The 21,900-nt window shown below is 42.2% G+C and overlaps 1 protein-coding gene across 2 annotated transcripts in view; it reads left to right on the forward strand.

The window, feature by feature from the left end:
• APLF (aprataxin and PNKP like factor) overlaps nucleotides 1–21,900 on the forward strand; it is a 120,294-nt gene that overhangs the window by 54,573 nt on the left and 43,821 nt on the right. For both annotated transcript variants that reach the window (XM_050952136.1, XM_050952137.1), the window contains 2 exons: nucleotides 2,979–3,382; nucleotides 15,190–15,312. In XM_050952136.1, coding sequence (XP_050808093.1) covers nucleotides 2,979–3,382; nucleotides 15,190–15,312 — 527 coding nt within the window. The remainder of the gene's footprint in view (nucleotides 1–2,978; nucleotides 3,383–15,189; nucleotides 15,313–21,900) is intronic.

Raw genomic sequence — 21,900 nt, forward strand, 5'->3', positions numbered from 1 at the left:
GAATGAAGCCTATTATCCAGACAGAACCAATCCTTGGAAGTGAAATTTCACTCTGCTATAGTAAGTTTGGAAATTATGTCTACGTACCTTGAGCTCTGTATTTATGTAACAATTTGAAAAGGCCTTTCAATATTTATTTAAAATATTCATGTAATCCTATCAATATTAACTTAAAATATTACATTTTACAACACCTTAAAGCTAGGGCTGCCAGTTGTGGTTGGACAAATTCCTGGAGGTTTCATCACATGACATAATTTTCTGACAACCCTACTTAAAGCATGCATGGGGCTTCACAGGCATGAGACAAAGACCCCAAGGAGCTTATAATGTAAGGGCCTGCTTCTATAAATGTTTACTGCAGAACATGGTAAGCTTCCCTACTGAGTAGTGTACCCTAAAAAGTATACTTTCCTCATGACAAATTATATAGTGAGTGAGTTATAGGGTTGATAATGGAACTCTGGTTGCAGCTCTAAATATGAAACTGTGCTGAGTGGTTCCATATTCAAATATCAGAGGGATAACCGTGTTAGTCTGGATCTGTAAAAGCAGCAGAGAGTCCTGTGTCACCTTATAGACTAACAGACCTATTGGAGCATGAGCTATCGTGTATGCATCCGACAAAGTGGGTATTCACTCACGAAAACTCATGCTCCAATACGTCTGTTAGTCTATAAGGTGCCACGGGACTCTTTGCCGGTTTTCCATATTCAAAGTATCTTTTAATTATCTTTAACTCAAACACAGCATGACCAGTTTTCTTCAGACTTTACAGAAAAAAATTAGCTGGTTGAATGCCATTCTGCAATTAATTCATTGCTTCAAACAAGGAAACACTAATTAGTAGATAAGCCATAAAATCCTGGTGCTTCAGCCTCAGAGCATTATTCCTCTATTACCATACTTATTTAAGGGGAAAAATCTCATATAGGGTTGAAGTATAGAAGTATCTCTGATTCGCTCTAAGCTGCAGCCAGCCAACAGATAGTGCACATTTGACCCAACTGCCATAACCATTACAAGTAACAAAACTGTTGTCCATAACTTTACTTAACTGCTCTTTTCTTCGGTGAGACTACTGTGCTTCGAAGTAAGTGTTCGTAGCTTAATTAGACATAATATAGACAAAGTAATGGATGAAGGCTTGCTGTGGGGGAAAAAATCATACAAGATAGAGGGGGAAGTTAGTTGGGCCATTCAGTCAATCTCCCTACAAATGCAGGATTATTAACTAGTGCACTTTTTGTGTTTCGTGCTGTCTAAAGGGCATGCAGAGAAGTGCCAGCAGCTGGCCGCTTCCGGGAGTGGTATGGGGCCACGGCATGCAGGCAACCTACCTGAGCCCTGCTGCGTCGCTGGCTGGGAGCTGCCTGTAGTAAACGCCTCCTGGCCAGAGCCTGCACCTTGCACCCCCTCCTGCACCCTAACCCCCCTGCACCCAAACTCCCTTCCAGAACCCGCACCCTCCGTGTTTGCATGAATTATTTTATTAGTTGGCACTGCAGTGGAGGGGTAGAATTTAAAAATTTCATTAATATAGTAGAAATGTGCAGCCCATGATGACTTACTAAAATTTGTGGAGTGGTCTCCCTGCAAAAACTATTGCCCAACCCTGCTATACAGTATATCTAATTGTCAGGAAGGCTTGCTTGATATTGAATAAATTGTATCCCACTAATACCATTAAAAGAACAGGAGTACTTGTGGCACCCTAGAGACTAACAAATTTATTTGAGCATAAGCTTTTGTGGGCTACAGCCCACTACATCGGATGCATAGACTGGAACATACAGCATACAGAGAACACGAAAAGGTGGAAGTAGCCATACCAGATGTAAGAGGCCAATCAACTGAGATGAGCTATCATCAGCAAAAGAAAAAAAACTTTTTAAGTGATAATTGAGATGACCCATAGAAGGTGTGAGGATACTTAACATGGGGAAATAGATTCAATTAGTGTAATGGGCCAACCATTCCCAGTCTCTGTTCAAACCTAAGTTAATTGTATCTTATTTGCATATTAATTCAAGTACAGCAGTCTCTCGTTGGAGTCTGTTTTTGAAGTTTTTTTGTTGTAAAATTGCCACCTTCAAGTCTGTCACTAAGTGGTTAGAGAGTTTGAAGTGTTCTCCCACTGGTTTTTGAATGTTATGATTCCTGATGTCAGATTTGCATCCATTTATTCTTTAGCATAGAGACTGTCCGATTTGGCCAATGTATATGGCAGAGGGGCATTGCTGGCACGTGATGACATATATCACGTTGGTAGATGTGCAGGTGAACGAGCCCTTGATGGTGTGGCTGATGTTATTAGGTCCTATGATGGTGTCACTTGAATAAATATGGACAGAGTTGGCATCAGGCTTTGTTGCAAATATAGGTCCCTGGGTTCATGTTTATGTTGTATGGTTTGCGGTTGGAAAGAAATTGCCAAAGTTCACATGAATTTGCAAATTGTTTTGATTTGACCTGAATCTGTATTTTGGACTGAAGGAAGTTTCAGCACAAAAATTTTGCCCAGCTCTAGTCTCAGATAGTAAATAAGGGAGCACATGCCTTATAGAAAGGATCTTACACAAGTTGTTGAGATAGAAGCTATACTATGTTTATACGTATGTGTGCGTTTATATTTGAGAGAGGCCTCACAAAATTAAAAGGAAGAATTTGTTAGCCAAAGATTCCAGCTCTGACCAGAATAGCTTTTGGCAAACTCTAATCTGTTTCTTGATAAAAGTAGAGCCCTGAACTCAAGCTTCTGATTTTAATTTTATTATAAACACAGGAAAAAATTTTTTTTAAATCGTACTTGATTGTATCATCTCCTCTATAAGAACATATTTCCTGAATGCTTATAATGACAGAATCTGAAACCTGCTTATATTAAGAAGTACATTACTCCATGAGTGGTCCATAGAACTATTTGCACAGTAAGGCACTCTAAAGATTGTTGTGATCTTTTATTTTCTGTTTCACAGGATGCATCAGGAATACCTCTTGCCAGGATTACGAGGAAAGTGGAAGAGAATTATAACAAGACTGTCTCACGAAAGATTGAAAGTTCTGTGGAGAAAACTGATTGTCAGCTCCACAGCAAGAGGCCTGAACACAGGCTAGATGCAAAAAGCCAGCTCTCCTCTGACACAGATAAAATGAATGAAAGGGAAAACAAAGACGAGGTTATCCATTCTGCAAGCCAACAGACTCACCAGGACAAGCCATCCCACTCTCTTGTTACCCTAGCTGAGACTCAAAAGCTCGATTTAAATCCGGATCCTGAAGCTGAAGATTTTAACTCAGCCAGAAGCACAGATTCTCTACAGAGTTCTAAAGAAACCAAGCAGAAGAGAACACCCTGCATGTATGGGTCAGGTTGCTACAGGTAAAGTGGAATTGTAAATAAGCTAGATTCAAATTACTGTTAGCAAGTCACTACTTACCCCAAATGGGAGATAATGGTAGAATCATTAGTCTCCTTTTTTTAGATATTGTAAGCAAAGGATTAGAAAAGATCAAATAGAGTAGCAATCTTTTTAGAAACATAAAAAGGGATATTCTGGAAATGTTACTGACTAATCAATATAACCTCAGCAGGGGGTGAAATAGTTCAGCAAATTAGAAACCACAGTTCAATAAGCAATAGAACAGCTTGCACCAGGTAGTTACAAGTACAGTAGAGAAAAGAAATTGAATTGGAGAGAATGACCAGCATGTGTGTATTTTATTAACAAAGATTTTATTAGAAATTGTGATTTTATGTATGTGCATTTATTGAAGCAATTGCATGTTCTGTCTTCTCCCAACAGTTAATTCTTCTTCAAGTAATGTCCCTATGGGTACTCCACTCTAGGTGCGCTTGTGCACCCTGCCAGAGATTTTTCATAGCCCTGTCTGTTCAGCCTGAGCATGAGTGGTAGTCAGCTTAGTGCGCATGCCATTGTTATATAGCCCTGCGCAGGTGAACTGCCCTCAGTTGCTTTCCAACCGCCTCAGCCCGATATGGATCTGTAGCAGTTGTTCCCATTGAGGTTACCTCAGCTGTGTCCCAGTTTTTATTCTAGTTTGTAGTATCAGTGTAATTAGTTAGTAAGTAGTAGCAGCTTTGGCTTCCTAGTTTAAAAATAATTATTGACAGTAACTCCTTGCTTAACTTTGTAGTTATGTTCCTGAAAAATGTGACTTTAAGCAAAATGATGTTAAGCAAATCCAGTTTCCCCATAAGAATTAATGTAAATGGGGGGGTTAGGTTCCAGGGAATTTTTTTTTGCATCAGAGAAAAGACCACACACACACGTACACGTACACGTACACGTACACGTACACGTACACGTACACGTACACGTACACGTTGAGGTGGTGGAGTCAGAGGGTGGGATATTTCCCAGGAAACGCCTTACTGCTAAATGAAGAACTAGCAATTGGCTGAGCCATCCAGGGTTAACTCGTTAATGTAGCCTCACACTCTACAAAGCAGCACGAATGGAGGGAGGGGAAACAGCATGGCAAACAGAGACACAACCTGCATGTGTGAGAGAGATGCACATTGCCCCTTTAAGTATGCTGACCCCACTCTTATTAAGTAGATCAGCAAGCTGAGATGGCAGCTGCTGCCAGGAAGCTCCCTCCGTCCCGAGCCCTGTCGTGTGTCCCCCCGCTCTGTGGATGATGGGGTAAGTGGGATGCAGCAGCGGGTGGGAGGGGGACACCCAGACATTAGCTCCCCTCTTCCCTCCCCCACACAGCAAGCAGGAGGTTCCAGGGAGCAGATCCAAGGCAGAGGGCAGGAGCAGCACATGGCAGTGGGGGGAGGGACAGCTGAACTGCTGGCAATTGATAACCTGCTGGGTGGCTGCTGCACAAGGAACTTAGGGGAATGGAGAGCTGATAGAGGGGTTGCCGGTCTACCCTGGTTCCAAGCCTGCACCAGCTAGCTGCAATGGGCTGCTCTTCCTGCAAGCAGTGGACAAAGCAGGAAGCACAACTTTAAATGAGCACAACTTTAAATGAGCATGTTCTCTAATTGATCAGCAACGTAAGAACAAAACGTTAATTGAGATGACTTGAATTAAGGAGTTACTGTATTTATTTTCATATAGATATTACTTAGTAGATAGTTCTTGTTCACTGGCAGGTCATCATATGCCCAGTACTCCCAGTTTCAAACGTTGATCTGTCATGTCAAGAAGCAGTCCTGGTAACAAACAGGCACTCCTGGTGCATCTGTTGTCTTGGGGAATTGCACCTTGTTCTGTCTGGCATTGAAATCTAGAGCCAGAAATAACAGGGAGATCAAACTTCCTCTCCACATAACGGAGAGCTCACTGTGCCCAGCTTTTGACCCCGGCCTAGGGTCTTCTCTCCCCATTGGTCTCCGAGCAAGTCTGCTGCCTCCACTATCTCTGAGCCACACTCCTCGAGGGCATCTAAGAGGAAGACCCAAGCCTCCTCTCATAAATCTTCCAAAGACCATGCTCAGAGTTCTCCAGGTCAGGAATCTACCTCAAAAAAGCCATTGTCATTAGTACTGAAGTGGCTGAAGACACCATACCATCTCCTCTCCACTCCAGTACCCATGAGGCTGCTGGTTCCTCAGGTATCGAGGGCACTGCTAGACCGAAAAGCAGCAAAACCTCAGGCTTGGAAAGATCATCACTACTGTCAGCAGACTGAGGTGGCAAGAAGAGCTCTTCCTCTGCTGCCTTGGTACTGAAGAAGCCTGCTTGGGCTCCTACTGCACTTCGCTTGGAGCGACTGAGACTCACTGTGCCTTCAGCTCCTTTGGCCACTATTACCTCAGTGCAGACCACGGACTCAGTACAGCAGGAGTTTTTGTTTTCCCCGGGACCTGACTGTATCTGAGATACTCGAATCTCTGCTTTTTAGCTCTGGCATATTTTCAGTACCAAGATCACCAGAAATTTACCTAATACCAATAGTTTCACTTCATTTCTCTGGGTGCTCCATCATTCTATAGTGAGTTTAAGGAAGAGGATTCTGATAAAGACCTTGCCCTAGTTTCCCAAATATTGGTGCAGGGCTCTCCTCCTCACCCTTATAGAGGCCCCTTTCCAGAAGTCTCTGAGTGCATGACCTCTCGTGGCCCAAGGTTGTCGCCGCCATCTCGCTTGTCTGAACACCCATGGGTACCCCCTCCTATACCACCTTCTTGGCTATACAGGGATCTTTGAGTGGCCTATTGCCAGCAATTTTCTAGGACTTCAAGCATCACCCATCAGAGAGAGAGGCAGCCTTCATTGCCTGCCCTCTCTAGGAGTCCTGATCCTCAAGAAGAAATCTCTGAGAAGCTGTAAGTTAGAGCCCATGAAGAGGTCTCTCCTCCAACCAACATCTCTGGATGAAGCAGTTTTACCTCCGCCTCCATCCTTGGTAGATGATTTTAAGCAGTTTCAGGATCTGGTCAAGAGAATTGCTGACTCTCCTTGCAGATACCTCACGAGGAAGTTAAAGAACCTCCTCATAAGCTGCTTGACATCCTTCATAAAGCTTCATCTGCCTGCATAGCCTTAACTGTCAATGAGGCCCTTCTGGACCCTGCAAAGATCGTTCAACACATCTAAGCTTCAATTCCACCTACACACAAAAGAGTGGATAAGAAATACTACATTCCAGCAAAGGACTGAGTTTTTATTTTCTTATCGCTTTTCTAATTCTTTGGTGGTTAATATAGTTAAGAAATGTGGAAGGCAGCATCTTGCTAAATCCATGCCCCATGACAAAGATCATAAGCATCTCTAGACCTACTTGGTAGAAAATCTTATTTGTAAGCCTCCTGACAAATTAGAATCATGAACTACAAGGTGTTAATGATGAAATATAATCATAAAAATTACACTAATCTGAACTCTTTTGTTGACCACCTACTGGCGGAGCATGGAGAGCAATTCCGGGTAATTATTGGGTAAGGCCACCTGCTTGACAGAACATTACCACAAGCAGCTCTCTTGATGCTGTTGATACTGCCACCTGTTTGATTTCTACAGTGGCAGTTCTGAGAAGGGCTTCCTGGCTCCAGCTCTCCAGATTTCTGAAAGAGGTCCTTAATACAGTGGAAGACCTCCCTTTTGATGGGTCTAAACTTTCTGCAGATAGCACAGATGATTTTCTGTGCACGTAAAAGAACTCCAGGGCTACCTTGCATTCTCTTGGTATTTCTACACCTGTCTACAAAAGAATGTTTAGCAAGTCCCAGACAGCTGAGAGATCCCATACTGCCCAGTTCCCAACCTCCCAGAAGTGGTATGAACCACATCAGAAAAGAGAGAAATTCTAGAGAAGGAAGCCATCCACTGCTCAGCTTTGACCTCTCACTTTTTCATCTCCAAACAGTAATTTTGATGGACTGGTCCAGAGTCTGAATTACCATCCTCATACTTACCAGCTGTACCAATTCACCTGCGTTCCTCCCTTTGGCGCCTGCCTTTACCATTTCAGGCAGACTTGGAGTCTGTCACTACAGATAAGTGGGTTTTGGAGGTCATCTCCACAGGGTACATCATCCACTTCTTTACTCTTCCATCGACCAAGACCTCTTTTCCATCCCTCTTCAGGGACCCCCTCACAAGAACTTGCTTCGTCAAGAAATAGACTCTCTCCTACACTTGGTTTCTACAAAACAGTTCCCATGCATCACAGAGGAAACGGGATGTGTTCCAGGTTCATTCTGGTAACAAAAATTACGGCCATTGCATACCCACCACATATTCTATATTCAATAAACAAGAGCTGTGCCCTGCTCCAGAGGCAATTTGAGTCACTGATCCTGGGGATATGCCTTTCACCTTCATTGGTTGTCGGATCTACTGTATGCATTCCCACGGACTCCTCAAATAGCCGTAGTTCTACTCAAAATAAAAAAGAACAAAGCCAGTGTCATCCTAATAGTCTTGACCTGTCCCAGACAAACATGGTTTCCTTACCTGTTACAGCTGACCATTTGCTCACCAATCACTCTCCAGGCTGCTTCTCATCTCCTCTACTGGGAAGATCCTTCGCCCCAGTCTCCTTGAGTGCTTCGTCTCAAAACATGGTTGGTCGATGGTTCTTGGGATTAGAGACAATGGTTCTTGGGATTAGAGACAACCTGATCAGAGGAAGTAAAAAAGTACTATTACCCAGCAGAAAACAGTCTACTCGCTACACAAATTTTCAAAAATGGACAAGATTTGTCTGTTGATGTGACCTCAAACATATTCCATTGACGACCTCATTGCTGCCAGCTATACTGGACTATATCCTAACACTAAAAAGTTTGAGGCTATTGCTGAGCTCTATTAGAGTCCATCTGGTAGCCATCATTGCTTTCCATTCTCAAATAGAGGGTTATTCCGTTTTTGCCCAGCCAACAACAGTGAAGTCCCTCTGGGGGTTCAGAAATCTCTTTCCACTAGTCAAGCATTTTGCTCCAGTTTGGGACCTCAGTTTGATTCTTAAATGCCTTACAAGACCACCATTTGAACCGATGGCTACTGGTTCACTTCTCCATTTATCAATGAAAACTGCATTCCTGACAGCCATCATGTCAGCAAGCCTCCCTTTTTACAGTATTTTTAAAGGACAAGATCATGTTGTGATCATGCCTCAAATTTTTACCTAAAGTCTCCGAGTTCCATATTAACCAACCCATTCACCTGCCAGTCTTCCTCCATAAACCTCACCTAGATAAACAAGAGGAACTGTTGCACACCCTTAATGTCAGGCGAGCCCTAGCCTTCTATCTGGTTAGAACTAAACCCTTCAGAAAAATTCCCTAATTGTTTCTCACTCACAGATATATCTAAAGGGTCTGCAGTCTCTAATCAAAGACTTTCCAGGTGGATATCTGACTGGATTAATTCAAGCACCTTTGGACATACGAACTCAATCTACAAAGTCTATTTCCATCTCTCCAGCATTTCTCAAAAACCTGCCCATTACTGAACTATATAAAGCTTCTATGTGGGCATACATTTGCGGAATACTATGCAATAACTTATGACTGCTTCCAATATTGTGTTCGCTGTACTTTTGCTGTAGTTTGTTCTATGCTCTACTCTACTTGGAAGCCCACTCCACCTCAGAGGGAACTGCTCAGTAATCACCTAAAGTGAAACTCCCATAGGGACACACATCTCTAAGAACCACAGTTACTGCACAAGTCTTTTCATACTTGCAATGCAGAACTTAGAAACTCTACACCATCCCCAGCTCTCCTTATCTCTTTTGCAATACTGAGTCAAGGAGGACTTCAGGGTCTCTCCAAGGCTTGTTCAGTCCTGCAGAGTGTATGAGCTGTGCAAAACGTTGGAATGCTACTTGTTATGAATGTCCTGAGAAGCTCTTATTCGCTCTACAGAGTTCCTTTGGCCTCCCTCTTCCTCTCCTTGCCCAGCAGGATCTGGAGTTCCACGTGTTCCTTTATCTCCAGTGCCACCAGCCTTACAGTGCCTTAAAAATCACCCTATAGAGTTGCTTTTTGTCCTCTACTTCCCTTTGCCCTGTATAGACTTTTACAATAGCAAAAGGCTTGTCCAGCCATGAGTATTGCTAAGTCAGACAATAAAGTTGAATTGTGTAAAGAAGTACTTTAAAAAAATTACTTAATACTTTAGACTTTTGGAGATGGATAATAAGATAATAAGGTGATAAATAACAGTCAGCATGGATTTTTCAAGAACAAATTGTGTCAAACCAACCTGATAGCGTTCTTTGACAGGTAACAAGCCTTGTGGATTGGGGGGAAGCGGTAGACATGGTATATCTTGACTTTAGTAAGGCTTTTGATACTGTCTCGCATAACCTTCTCATAAACAGACTAGGAAAATGCAACCTAGATGGAGCTTCTGTAAGGTGGGTGCAAAACTGGTTGGAAAACCATTCCCAGAGAGTAGTTATCAGTGGTTCACAGTCATGCTGGAAGGACATAATGAGTGGGGTCCGGTTCTGCTCAATATCTTCATCAGTGATTTAGATAATGGCATAGAGAGTAAAGTTTGTGGATGATAAGCTGGGAGAGGTTGCAAGTGCTTTGGAGGATAGTATTAAAATTCAAAATGATCTGGACAAACTGGAGAAATGATCTGAAGTAAATAAGATGAAATTAAATAAGGACAAATGCAAAGTACTCCATTTAGGAAGGAACAATCACTTGCATGCATACAAAATGGGAAATGACTGTCTAGGAAGGAGTACTGCAGAAAGGATCTGGGGATCAGTGGACCACAAGCTAAATATAAGTCAACAGTGTAACACAGTTGCGAAAAAAAGCTAACATAATTCTGGGATGTATTAGCAGGAGTGTTGTAAGCAAGACACTCTACTCTGCGCTGATTAGGCCTCAACTGGAGTATTGTGTCCATTTCTGGGTGCCACATTTCAGGAAAGTTGTGGACAAATTGGAAAAAGTCCAGAGAAGAGCAGTAAAAATGATTAATGGTCTAGAACACATGACCTATGAGGGAAGAATGAAAAAATTGGGTTTGTTTAGTCTGGAAAAGAGAAGACTTGAGAGGGGAGATAACAGTTTTCAAGTACGTAAAAGGTTGTTACAAGGATGAGGGAGAAAAATTGTTCTTCTTAAAAACTTCCTAACTGTCAGGGTGGTTAAGCACTGGAATAAATTGCCTAGGGAGCTTGTGGAATCTCCATCATTGGAGATTTTTAAGAGCAGGTTAGACAAACACCTAGATAATACTTAGTCCTGCCATGAGTGCAGGGACTGGACTAGATGACCTCTCAAGATCCCTTCCAGTCCTATGATTCTAGAGCCTATAGTCAGGAACAAGTATTGCTAATAACTTTAGTAAATAGGACAGTTCTCTTCCAATACAGTCTGTGCAAAGTTTAAGGAGATTTAACTATGAGGAAAGTTTGAAGGGGTTGTAACCAACCATATTTGAGCTTGAGAGGCAAAGAAATTTTAGTCACAAGCAAATTTGAAATCAACATTTATGATTCAGGACAGGGGACGGTTGGTGTTGGAGGAAAGATGGGCTGTTTACATTTTCTCCAGGCATATTTCACTTTGGAGCAAAGGATAAAGGGGAGCCAGTCAGTGTTGTATGCATAAAATCGTATGTAGGTAAAACAGAGTAGAGTACAAAAATATGACCGAAGGATCATAAACTTGCCTTAAAATGTTCTGATTACCTTTTCCAGACCTGATTAAAAGCTCTGTGTAGCTTGAAAGCTTATCTCTTCCACCAACAGAAGTTGGGCCAATAAAAAGATACTGCCTTTTCCAACTGTCTCTACATGCTAAGGAGTCAGCCTTAGCTATATTTGTTTGTGGGATTGTGGCAGGGAGGAGGTTGAGACAGGATTTTACAGAATGACGAATGATCATGTTGAAAGAACAATGGAGGCATACAAGAGAGGGTATCTTGACTCCATTCGCATAGTCAGTAATGACTTATTGCCGTGTTTCCGTTTTCCCTGAGGACGTCCATAAGAAAATGTGGGTTAAGATACAGAGTTGTAATATGATTTTTGTTGAATTAACAAAAATAATCACTAACACAATAGTTTTAAAATCTTTATTGGTAAATATGTCTGGTTGCAATTCATATTAATTCATATTCTCTTTATTGGCAACTCGTGTGTTTTAGTCCTTTCAATTTGCCTATCCTAAAATAGACTTTCTGTTCTTGGCAATGATTCCATCAGAAGCCATTAACTTTGTAAGACAAGGAATACTAGTCACAAAGTGACACACAACAAAAATCTTGTGCTTGTGGACAAGAGTTTCATGTACTGGAAGCAGCAGCTTCAACTTACTTTAGAAGGCACTAAGAAAGTGAACATGGATCATCCTTACCCTACTAGTTTAGGGCTGGAGAAATAATTTTGTAGCTTTGGTCATCATGTTAAAAGAAATTTTTTTAATCATTAAGAATGCTGGTTGATAGGGGAATTGTGTATGCGCTTGAGGGTGACTGAGTGTTTAGGTAATTAAGTGTGAATGGGAGGGAATTGGTTATGTACAACACAACATACGGTTCTAATAGGTGAGGTGCCGTGATTACAAGGCATAGGGGTGAGGGGCTCAGAAGTTGATCTGCAGCGGGCAACAGATGTGCTTGAATTGGCCCTGTTTTCTAATGCTTGTTGTCATCTTTCTTTCCAACGGACCTGTCTTCTTCACTGACAAGTGTCTTGCTCAAGCAAAATGTCAGATGTATGTTTCTCTTTTTATTCCTTTTAAAAGAAAAAGGCCTCGGTCCCCCTTTTTGAGAAGTTAGCTTTGGGGACTGTTGATAAAAATCTCTCAGCCACTGCTAAACGTCTGTATGCATTCACCTGGTATGTTTCACAGCTTATAACAAAAGCGTTTCTAAATTGGCAGTGGTCACATCACCACTTCTTCCAAAAAGACAAGCATCTCTTATGAGTTTAGGAGACATCAAGCTTGCTGAAATTCTTTTGCCCCCGGTTGTATGTGCTGCTACCGCTGATACTTATTTTGCCCTTTCAGTCGTTGCTTCTAAATTATATAAGGTGAATTCTGACTTAAAACAAGCTAGTACTTGTGCAATTGAGCTTTTCCATGACTAGTTATTCCCTTAAGTCCTCCTCTTCCATAGAGGGCAACAGTGCCTTTTTCAGACTTCATGAGTGTTCCTACAGTTAGTTATGTCTCTTCATTCACTGTCCTCCACTTCAGCAGTAGTTGAAGGCCTTGAGAGCTTCACTTTCAATCTGGCAAACTTCTGCCAGAAGGGCCTGTTCGTTGGGTGTGACCTTGGAATATTAACACGAAGCCAATTAAAATAGCATTCAACCTTCGAATCCATATGTACTAAGTTTACAGAAACCAGCAGGTCCTGCTAAGAAATCCTGGGCCACAGGTGACCTTTTTGCTAACATAATGGTTCTTCCCTATTATGTGTGTCTATCCGAGGAACCCCCTCAGTCAAGTCTTTTAAAATTGTAGCTGACAATAAGAACTAAAGGAAAATTGACCTCTGCAACACACTTATTCTCCCATTCCTTTTTATAAATCACAAACAGGCAGTTTCTTCCCATACAGAGCTGGAGGAACTTCAGCTAGAGGAGAAAGCGTGATGATCAGCTCTCATACCATGATCCTATCACCAGGCTTTGAGAGAATGTCTGCAGATTCAATTTCAGTGATAACACATCACCTTTGCTCCAAGGATAAGATAGTGTCACTAATGGCTACTTGACAGTTTCCATTATCCCAAATCACAACAACCATAGTTTTACTTTAGAATGAAATAAATTGGATCAATGTTCAATTCCGTTGTTAACCAACCAACCAGTTGTAAGCCAACCCCATTGTCTAGGCTCGCTCATGACAATAGTACAGGCTAAATTCTTACATCCTGGTTTGTTTTTCATGTGTTTTTGTTCCAGCCCAAATAGTTCTCCCTGTCAGTAGAAGGTTGGTTGTTTGCACTGCATTAATGCCTAGAGGTGGCAACCAAGGTCAGGCTCCCTCTGTACAAGGTGCTGTATATACACAGTACGAAACTGTCCCTGCTTCATGGTACTTACAGTGTAAATAGACAAAGAGTGGTGAAATGACTGTATATCCTCATTTTTCAGATGGGGAACAAGGCCCAGAGAGATCAAGTGATTTGTCGAGGGTTTTAAAAGTAGTGTGTGGTATAGCCAGGAACTGAACTCTGAAGTCCCAAGCTGGTGCTTTAACCACAATACCATCCTTTATGTCAAGTAATCTCATCTGTTAATTTACTCAGTGGGAGTCTGGAAGCTATTGCACCCTTTATAGAGGGACAGTGACCTCACCAAAGCCCTGGTGTTTCATGTCTGCTCTTCTAAGAAGGGACAGATATAGAACCTATTGTCTGATCTGGCAGGACAGGACCCATAGGAACTCTTGGCTTCGTATACACATCTTTTTCTAAATATTTTACATTTTACTCCCTTCTGAACATGGAATATCTTTAGTTTTCCTTAAAATTAAACTTAGCCCAGCATTTGATAAGCCTCTCTGAATTCTCTCTTCCAGTAAACTTAATGATGGAGGATGTCACTATAGACACATCCTAGCATGCCAGAGCTTTAGATAAAAACTCTTCGGGTTTACAATCAATACTGTAATATCTATGGCTTGTGGCTGCATTTTTGTTAATGGGACTCCAATGGTGGTGATACTGTAGCAGCAAAGTCGTCTTTTTAAAAAAAAAAAATGATGTTCCAAATGAGTTTGTTGCTTGTATACCTATCACAAGCCTTCTAGGAAATAAACGAGAATTAAAATCCAGTCTGTTGATTCGAATCAGCTAGACTGACTTTGTAACAGGTTTGATTAAAGATCCTTTAGCTAGTTAGGAATCTTAAAAAAACTGTAGTAAATAGCTCGTTGTCACAGCAGGAAGATTTTTGGTAACTTTGTCATTTTTTGTTAACATGTTTTATTTAGCAGTAAGTTGGGTATATAACTAAAATTTTCTATAAATTACTGTGAAGCTGCAGGTATTAAGTAACTCAGGTATATCAAGTATAATTTAAAGCTTTTATTTTACAAAGCCGCATAGCTTGTGAATCTTTGTAGGCGTATAAAATACTCTTGTAAGTAATGTATTGAACTTACGGTACTTACACAAGAAAAATCATGTTGTTCTGGTCAACTGAACATTAGAGTTCCCCACTGTCCAAGAGTTTCTGTACTGTAGTAGGGTAGTTTACTGTTCTAGGAACTGATCTGAAGAGTTGGATGTCATCAAAATAAGACCCAGCTATTCCTAAATAAGGACTTGGCTCTACAAATGGGTTATCATGACTTTGATCAAAGTATTGCAGGTATTTTGTAATAGGGTTTTACCTGCTGTAGAAAAACTTTTTTCCGCATGTTCCATATTGTACAGAAGTACTGAAGAAGGCACGTGAAGTTTGTATCAGGCCATTAGTTACCATATACTATTTCAATTTGAAGTCAATGGAGAAAATTCCTATTTAACTTTTATCAGAGCACAATCAAGTCCCATGAGCAAAGACAAAGAAACTGAAAACTTTTATATGATTTGCTGTGAAAATAGGTTTTAAATGACTAAAATTACAGAATTGAAGCTTGCCACAAACAGATGAATAACTATGCATTGTTGAATATAAACTTGCTTGAATTAGCTGCACAGCATTCCCCATCACTGTATGCACAGGAGTGGTGAACGTCATATTGTTTACTTTTACTTTTCCTTAATATCACAGGAAGAATCCACTTCATTTTCAGCAGTTCAGTCACCCTGGTGACCACGATTATCATGACATGGAGGTTGTAAGTCAAGATGACGATGACAGGCCTGAATGTCCGTATGGAACTACTTGTTATAGGTAAGAAATATAATCCAATACAGTTGTCTGTCTATATTTGTAAAGCAAGACATATTTTGACTGGGAGCTATGCAAGCAAAGTGATGATACAGCAATGAGTAGTTCTTGAAATTAAATCTTGGGTATAGCTTACTGTTATGGCATTTTTTTGACAGGGTTATGTTTTGTCACTAATATTATTTTTTGCAAAGGTACCTCTGATAGGTATCTGATCTAAGAGGCATGTCAAAAGAGATGAACATTACATCCACAATGGGCATGTCAGTGAATAAATTTCCAAAGTTATGGAGGTTGAAGATCTATCTACCCTTTATATCCTTTATTTGAAAGAGAGAATGATTTACTCATTCACTACAGCTTATCTGACAAGTGGTTTTTTTGTATGCCATGTTTTTGCAGCCATGTTGTTCCCAGGATATTAGAAAAGGTGAATGAGGTAACATATTTTATTAGCTCGAGTTCCGTTGGTGAGAGAGGGACAAGCTTTCAAGTTTACAGAACTCTTCTTCAAGTCTGAAGAAAAAAGTACACATTGTTTTTGGGCTAGCATTTTTAGTGTCCTAACTTCTTATACACACATCTTGCATCTAATCAGTCACAACAAATATAAATATTTAATATTCAACACTTGGATTTCTTAGAATAACAGGCACAAAATTTAGTTCACTTTTAAAGTATGTCTTGTTAAGTAATGAAGTCCACCTCATGGTGTGAAAGTTCTGCATTTTCTTTTAATGTATATTTAGAATTTGGACATTTGATTGTTTGGAAAGATATCAGCAAGTTTCATTTCACTCCTCAGTATACACATTTAGAGATTGATCCAGCTGAAATTAATGGCTGCTAGATTTACTGGGCAAAGTCATGTCTTGAAAAGTTGTCAGCATTTCGGTTGGGACGTATTGATGCATGAACAACTTCCTTTAACATTACTGACCTCTATACACACAAGTCTAAAAAAAATTCCCCATAGTTTGGCTGGAAACTGGTGACTCTAAAGATGTTCTTAAAGTGCAGTTCTCCTTTGAAAAATGACAGAACCAACACAGCTTTGAGTGTTGGATGCTGTTTTGGTTTGTGCACCAATGTAATTTTTATAGTTGTTTTTCAAATCAGAAATGTTTTGGATGAAAAATCTATGGTATACCGCTGTGATATAACTTCCCAATGCACCTTTGTCAGGAGCAGAATGAATACCTAATGCAGAAGAATAATATAGAGACAATATTTTGTGCTAAGAAAAAAGAACATAAGAACGGCCATACCGGGTCAGACCAAAGGTCTATCTAGCCCAGTATCTGTCTACCGACAGTGGCCAATGCCAGGTGCCCCAGAGGGAGTGAACCTATCAGGTAATGATCAAGTGATCTCTCTCCTGCCATCCATTTCCACCCTCTTACAAACGGAGACTAGGGACACCATTCCTTACCCATCCTGGCTAATAACCATTTATGGACTTCATCGCCATGAATTTATCCAGTTCTCTTTTAAATGCTGTTATAGTCCTAGCCATCACAATCTCAGGTAAGGAGTTCCATAAGTTGACTGTGCGCTGCATGAAGAAGAACTTCCTTTTATTTGTTTTAAACCTGCTGCCTATTAATTTCATTTGGTGACCCCTAGTTCTTGTATTATGGGAATAAGTAAATAACTTTTCCTTATCCACTTTCTCCACATTCTCACATCATTCCTTAATCTATGTTTTGTTTTTGTTTGCTTATAAAGTGATAGATAACCTGATTGAAGGATGCAACTTGGAAAGATCTGGGGAGAAAAGGCTAACTCAAGGGTGGGTAAACTTTTTGGCCCGAGGACCACACCTGGGTAGGGAAATTGTTTGCAGGGCCATGAATGTAGGGCTGGGACAGGGGGTTGAGATGCGGGAGGGAGAGCAGGGTGCGGGAGGGGGTGCAGGAGGGGGCTCAGGGCACAGGGTTGGGGTGCAGGAGGGGTGTGGCAGGAGGGTCAGGGCAAGGGGTTGGGGCTCAGGGCAGGGCGCTGGGGTGCAGAAGGGGTATGGCAGGAGGCTCAAGGCACCGGGTTAGGGGGCTCAGGGCAGGGGGTTGGAGTGCGGGGCGCAGGAGGGATTCGGGGTGTCGGCTCCAGCCCAGCACTGCTTACCTCAGTCGGCTCCGGGGTGACAGCGGCACACAGCAGGGCTAAGGTAGGCTCCCTGCCTACCCTGGTCCCACGCCACTCCCAGAAGTGGCCAGCATGTCTGGCAGTGGCTCCTGGGGGTGGAGTGGGGCGGGGCAGGTGGCTCTTCTGTGCACTGCCCTCACCTGTGGGAACCATCCCTGAAGCTCCTATTAGCCACCGTTCCTGTTCCTGGCCAATGGGAGCTGCAGGAGGTGGTGCCTGCAGGTGAGGGCAGCTCATGGAGCCCTCTGCCCCCTCCAACCCCAGGGGCCACAGGGATGTGGTGCCGGCCGCTTCTGGGACTGGTGCGGGGCCAGGGCAGGCAGGGAGCCTTCCTTAGCCCCACTGCACCACGGGGATGCAATCCTGCTGGCCAGACTGAAAGCCCTGACAGGCCAGATCTAGCCCGCAAGCCATAGCTTGCCCTTCCCTGTGCTGACTACTTTTTAAGAAACATTATCTGTCTATAAATTGATATTTAGAATAAAAAGGACCTGACTGATGTTTTGAATGATTTGCTCTGATTAGGACAGGATTTTTTTAAGTGGCCTGGTGCCTCAGTATTTTATCACTAATTGAGTGGGGTGATCCACAAGGAGTAGCTCAAACCTTGAAAGTGTCTGGCCAGTGGCAGGACATTAGCACTTCAGGGGAGGGGTGGGTGTGGCAGTGACATCACAACGGCCTTTTGCAGGACCTCAGTCGATTGGTCAAAGGTGGTGGGGAGGTGGTGACCTCACAGAGAGATGCTGACATCAGCCAGGCAGGACAGGGGCGCAGGGCCAGGAAAGCCTCTTAGAGCCCTGTGGCTTTGCTTCAGCAAGTCTCCTTCTCAAGGTCTCTCTTTGAGGACTCAGAGAATATTAGGGTTCACATAGGTGAATGCAAGGAGGAACCTCTTTTGAGAGGTCTCCTTTCCTTTTACTGAATTTACTAGAAAACAGACGTCCCTGTTTAGAAGGTAAGAGCCTCCGAGAGGTTTGGAACCTGCTCAGTGTGATCCCCCTGGTGCCAGCTGAATTCTAGGCATGGAAAGTTTAAGGTTTAAGGTGACAGAATTTTATTCCCCACCTGGGGTTTTTTTCCTGTAGAATCATTGGGGATATTAGGGTTTGTCCTTTTTGTTTTACCTTTTCCTCCATCCCTCCAAGCTTCCTCTTCATCTCTTCTGTCCTTTCTCCTGTTGCCCTCCCACCAATAGGAAGGAAGGGTGTGTGTGTGTGTGTTGCAGGGGCTGCTCTGCATCTCCTATTGTGAGAGATCCATCCAAAAATGTCGAGCTGAAATAGTGCTCGGACAGTGATCCCCACTGGTGACTTGGGTCATCCTTTGGGATCCCTGGGGAGACCCCTCAGCCTCCCGTCCCTCAGTCTCTACCCTGATTGGCTGAGCAGCGGGTTATTGACAGGGAAGAGACTCAGGTCCTTGTTGTTCTTTTTTAAGCCCAAGTAAATAAGTCATAACAGTCCTGCGGTTGATTTATTTTGCTGCTTCTCTGCATTAATTGTCTCTGAGCAGTTCATGAACTGTTGTTGGTCTGGAGCTCATTTGAGAGCACTTTGTTCAGGTCATACAGGCCTTTTTAGTACTTTACCATATGAGTATAATATATTAGAATGATCAAATGTGTTTTATCGTAATTTAGTTTCAGTTTAAATTGGTTTAGGCAAAAGCAATTTTTCAAGTTCGTGCCTGAAATGATTAGTAATTAATTCAGCTGTTAGCTGAATTTCTGCTTTTTCAGACTACTGGAAAATAATTTAAAAAATGTATTTTTACAAGTACTTTAATATATATTGACCTGTTAATGGGCAAAATAAGTTGCTAATGTGCGCTAATAATGCCAAAACCCAAAGCTCTTTTCAATTATTTATGACTGGATATAACAACAGCTTTAAAAAGGGTTTCCAATTATTTTTTTCGCCTTTCTCTTGTTTGTAATATCTTAGATGCATACAGTATTTGTTTCCTGTTTCTGTACTTTAACCCTTGGTAAACGTCAGTTATTTTAGTTTTTTATCTGCATTTTTTTTATAGAGTACAAACTAATTTAGCTCTGCTGAGTGGACTTTCATGTCTGTGGTGTAAACACACTTCTAGGAGTGTGGTACTTTTCGCCATCTCTGTTGTGCACACTAAAAATATTGTGAAATTATGATTGAATGTTAGCTTTGTGGGATTTTGGTTCATTTTTATTTTCATAGCAATAATGTACAGTTAAAGAAGCCTAGAATCCATATATTTCCCATCAGATTATAACAATCTGAACTCAAGTCAGATTTCGTGTGGCAGTCACTATAAAAATTGAGGGTTGGAATATTTTTGAGTTTTAGTCTGCCTTAAGTCCAGATAGATTTTCCTGACTGAATGAAATATCATCAGTTTTCTCCCTTTCAAATTCCTGCACCCTCTAATCAGGGGTGAGCAAACTTTTTGGCCCGAGGGCCACATCTGCGTGGGGAAATTGCATGTAGTGCCATGAATGTAGGGCTGGGGCAGGGGTTTGGGGTGCGGGAGGGGGTGCGGGGTGCAGGAAGGGGCTCAAGGCAAGGGGTTGGGGCACAGGAGGGGTGCAGGGTGTATGAGGGTGCTTAGGGCAGGGGATTGGGGTGCAAGGGGGGTGCAGAGTGCAGGAGAGGGCTCATAAAAGGAGGTTTGGGTGCAAGGAGGGGTGCAGATTGCGGGAGGGGGCCCAGGTCAGGGGGTTGGGGTGCAGGAGGGGTGCAAGGTGTAGCAGAGGGGTAAGGGCAGGAGGTTGGGGCATTTACCCGGAGGGGCTCTGGGGTGGCAGCAAGGCTAAGGCAGGCTCCTTGTCTGCCCTGGCCCCACACAGCTCCCAGAAGTGACCACGTCCCTGTGGCCCCTGGGAGATGGGGGAGAAGAGGGCTCCATGCACTGCCCTTGCCTGCAGGTACCTCCTCTGAAGCTCCCATTGGCCATGGTTCCCCATTCCCGGCCAATAGGAGCTGCAGGGGCTGGTGCCTGCAGGCGAGGGCAGCACATGGAGCCCTCTGTCACCCGCCCAGCACCCCCCGCCCCCCTAGTACGAGGTTCTGGCCACTTCCAGGAGCAGCGTGGGACCTGTGGTGCCACAGGGCTGCCAATCCCACGGGCCAGATCGAAACCCCTGATCGGCCAGGTCCAGCCCGCAGGCCGTACTTTGCCCACTCCTGCTCTGGGTAGTAGTTTCTGCCTTCCCTCCTCATCAGTCTTGTTCTCTATCTTAAATATACAAGTATAATGAGAATATGGTGTGGAGATTGGATTCTACTTGACTTATATTTTTGTTTTTAAGAGCCATCTAATACACAAGGCCCATGTCTTTTGTAGCACATTTGATCTAAAATATGTAGCAGAAATCCATAATTGTGTGGCACTGGCAGTTTCCCCCAAGCACTCTCATTCTCCTGTCTAACCTGGACAGTGTTGTTTGTTTTGATAATAAAATAATTTTATTTTTCATTGCCCACAAATTGCATTTTCGAATGTACCACAGGATTTTGTAAGGAAAACACATAAATACATCATAGTCTGTTGTGAGAAAGCAGGATGTTTATCTTTCTGGATAGGGGATTGTGGGGGCTTTTGACATTCAGAAAGATGTGGTGATCTTTTGTTGCTGTTTTTTGGTAACCAAGAGACAGTTAAGGCTCTGGGGAGTGGATGCAACTCCTTTTTCCTTCCTACTTTTGAGCAAACGTGTTAGGTGACTTTAAATTTGGGAAGATGAAGAAAGTTTTTAATAGTAACTAACTGTCTGCCCCAACATCTGCTACCATATCCAGCAATGGAGCACATTAGCTTGATCTCCCTCCTCAAATAACTCGTAGTTCAATCCTTTAAAATGTCAACATTGTTAGCCATCCTCTTAATCTTCATTAATAATACCTGGAGTTGAATTGAACATTTGACATTTCTGAATTTGTTTCAAGCTGTCTGCAGAATCAGGCAGACCTCACTTCAGCTTGTATTTAGTTCACATTTTGAGGGTTATTTTCACAGCTACTAAGACTCCTGCCTCCACATGAGTGTGTGAAAAGCAGTGCTGAAAATGCTTCTCCTACACAAGTACTTAATAATTTAGTCAATAGCTCTCAATTCTCCCATCAGTTACACAGCTGCACTGAAAGGGCCTATACCCAGTGGCATGTTTGCAAGGCTGACCTCTCACATACAGCTTCAACAGATTCTTTTCCCATATAAATAGATATTTTCCCCCTTTTTAAGTGCATATCTTGTTTGAGTTGGGTTTTTTTATTTTATTCAAGTGTGTTCTCAGATTTTGGAAAGCGTAAAAATAAATCAACTAAATACTTCAGTGTAAACATCCTGTAAAAAGAAGAAGCAATATGATCACTGGAATTAATTTTGATTAATACTTTTTGAAGTAATGTAAACAATGTGTATTCTCAATTATTAGTGTATATTTGTAATATCCAAATTTCTATG

The sequence above is a fragment of the Gopherus flavomarginatus genome, chromosome 4, assembly GCF_025201925.1.
Source record: "Gopherus flavomarginatus isolate rGopFla2 chromosome 4, rGopFla2.mat.asm, whole genome shotgun sequence".
In the NCBI taxonomy this organism is placed as follows: Eukaryota; Metazoa; Chordata; order Testudines; family Testudinidae; genus Gopherus; species Gopherus flavomarginatus.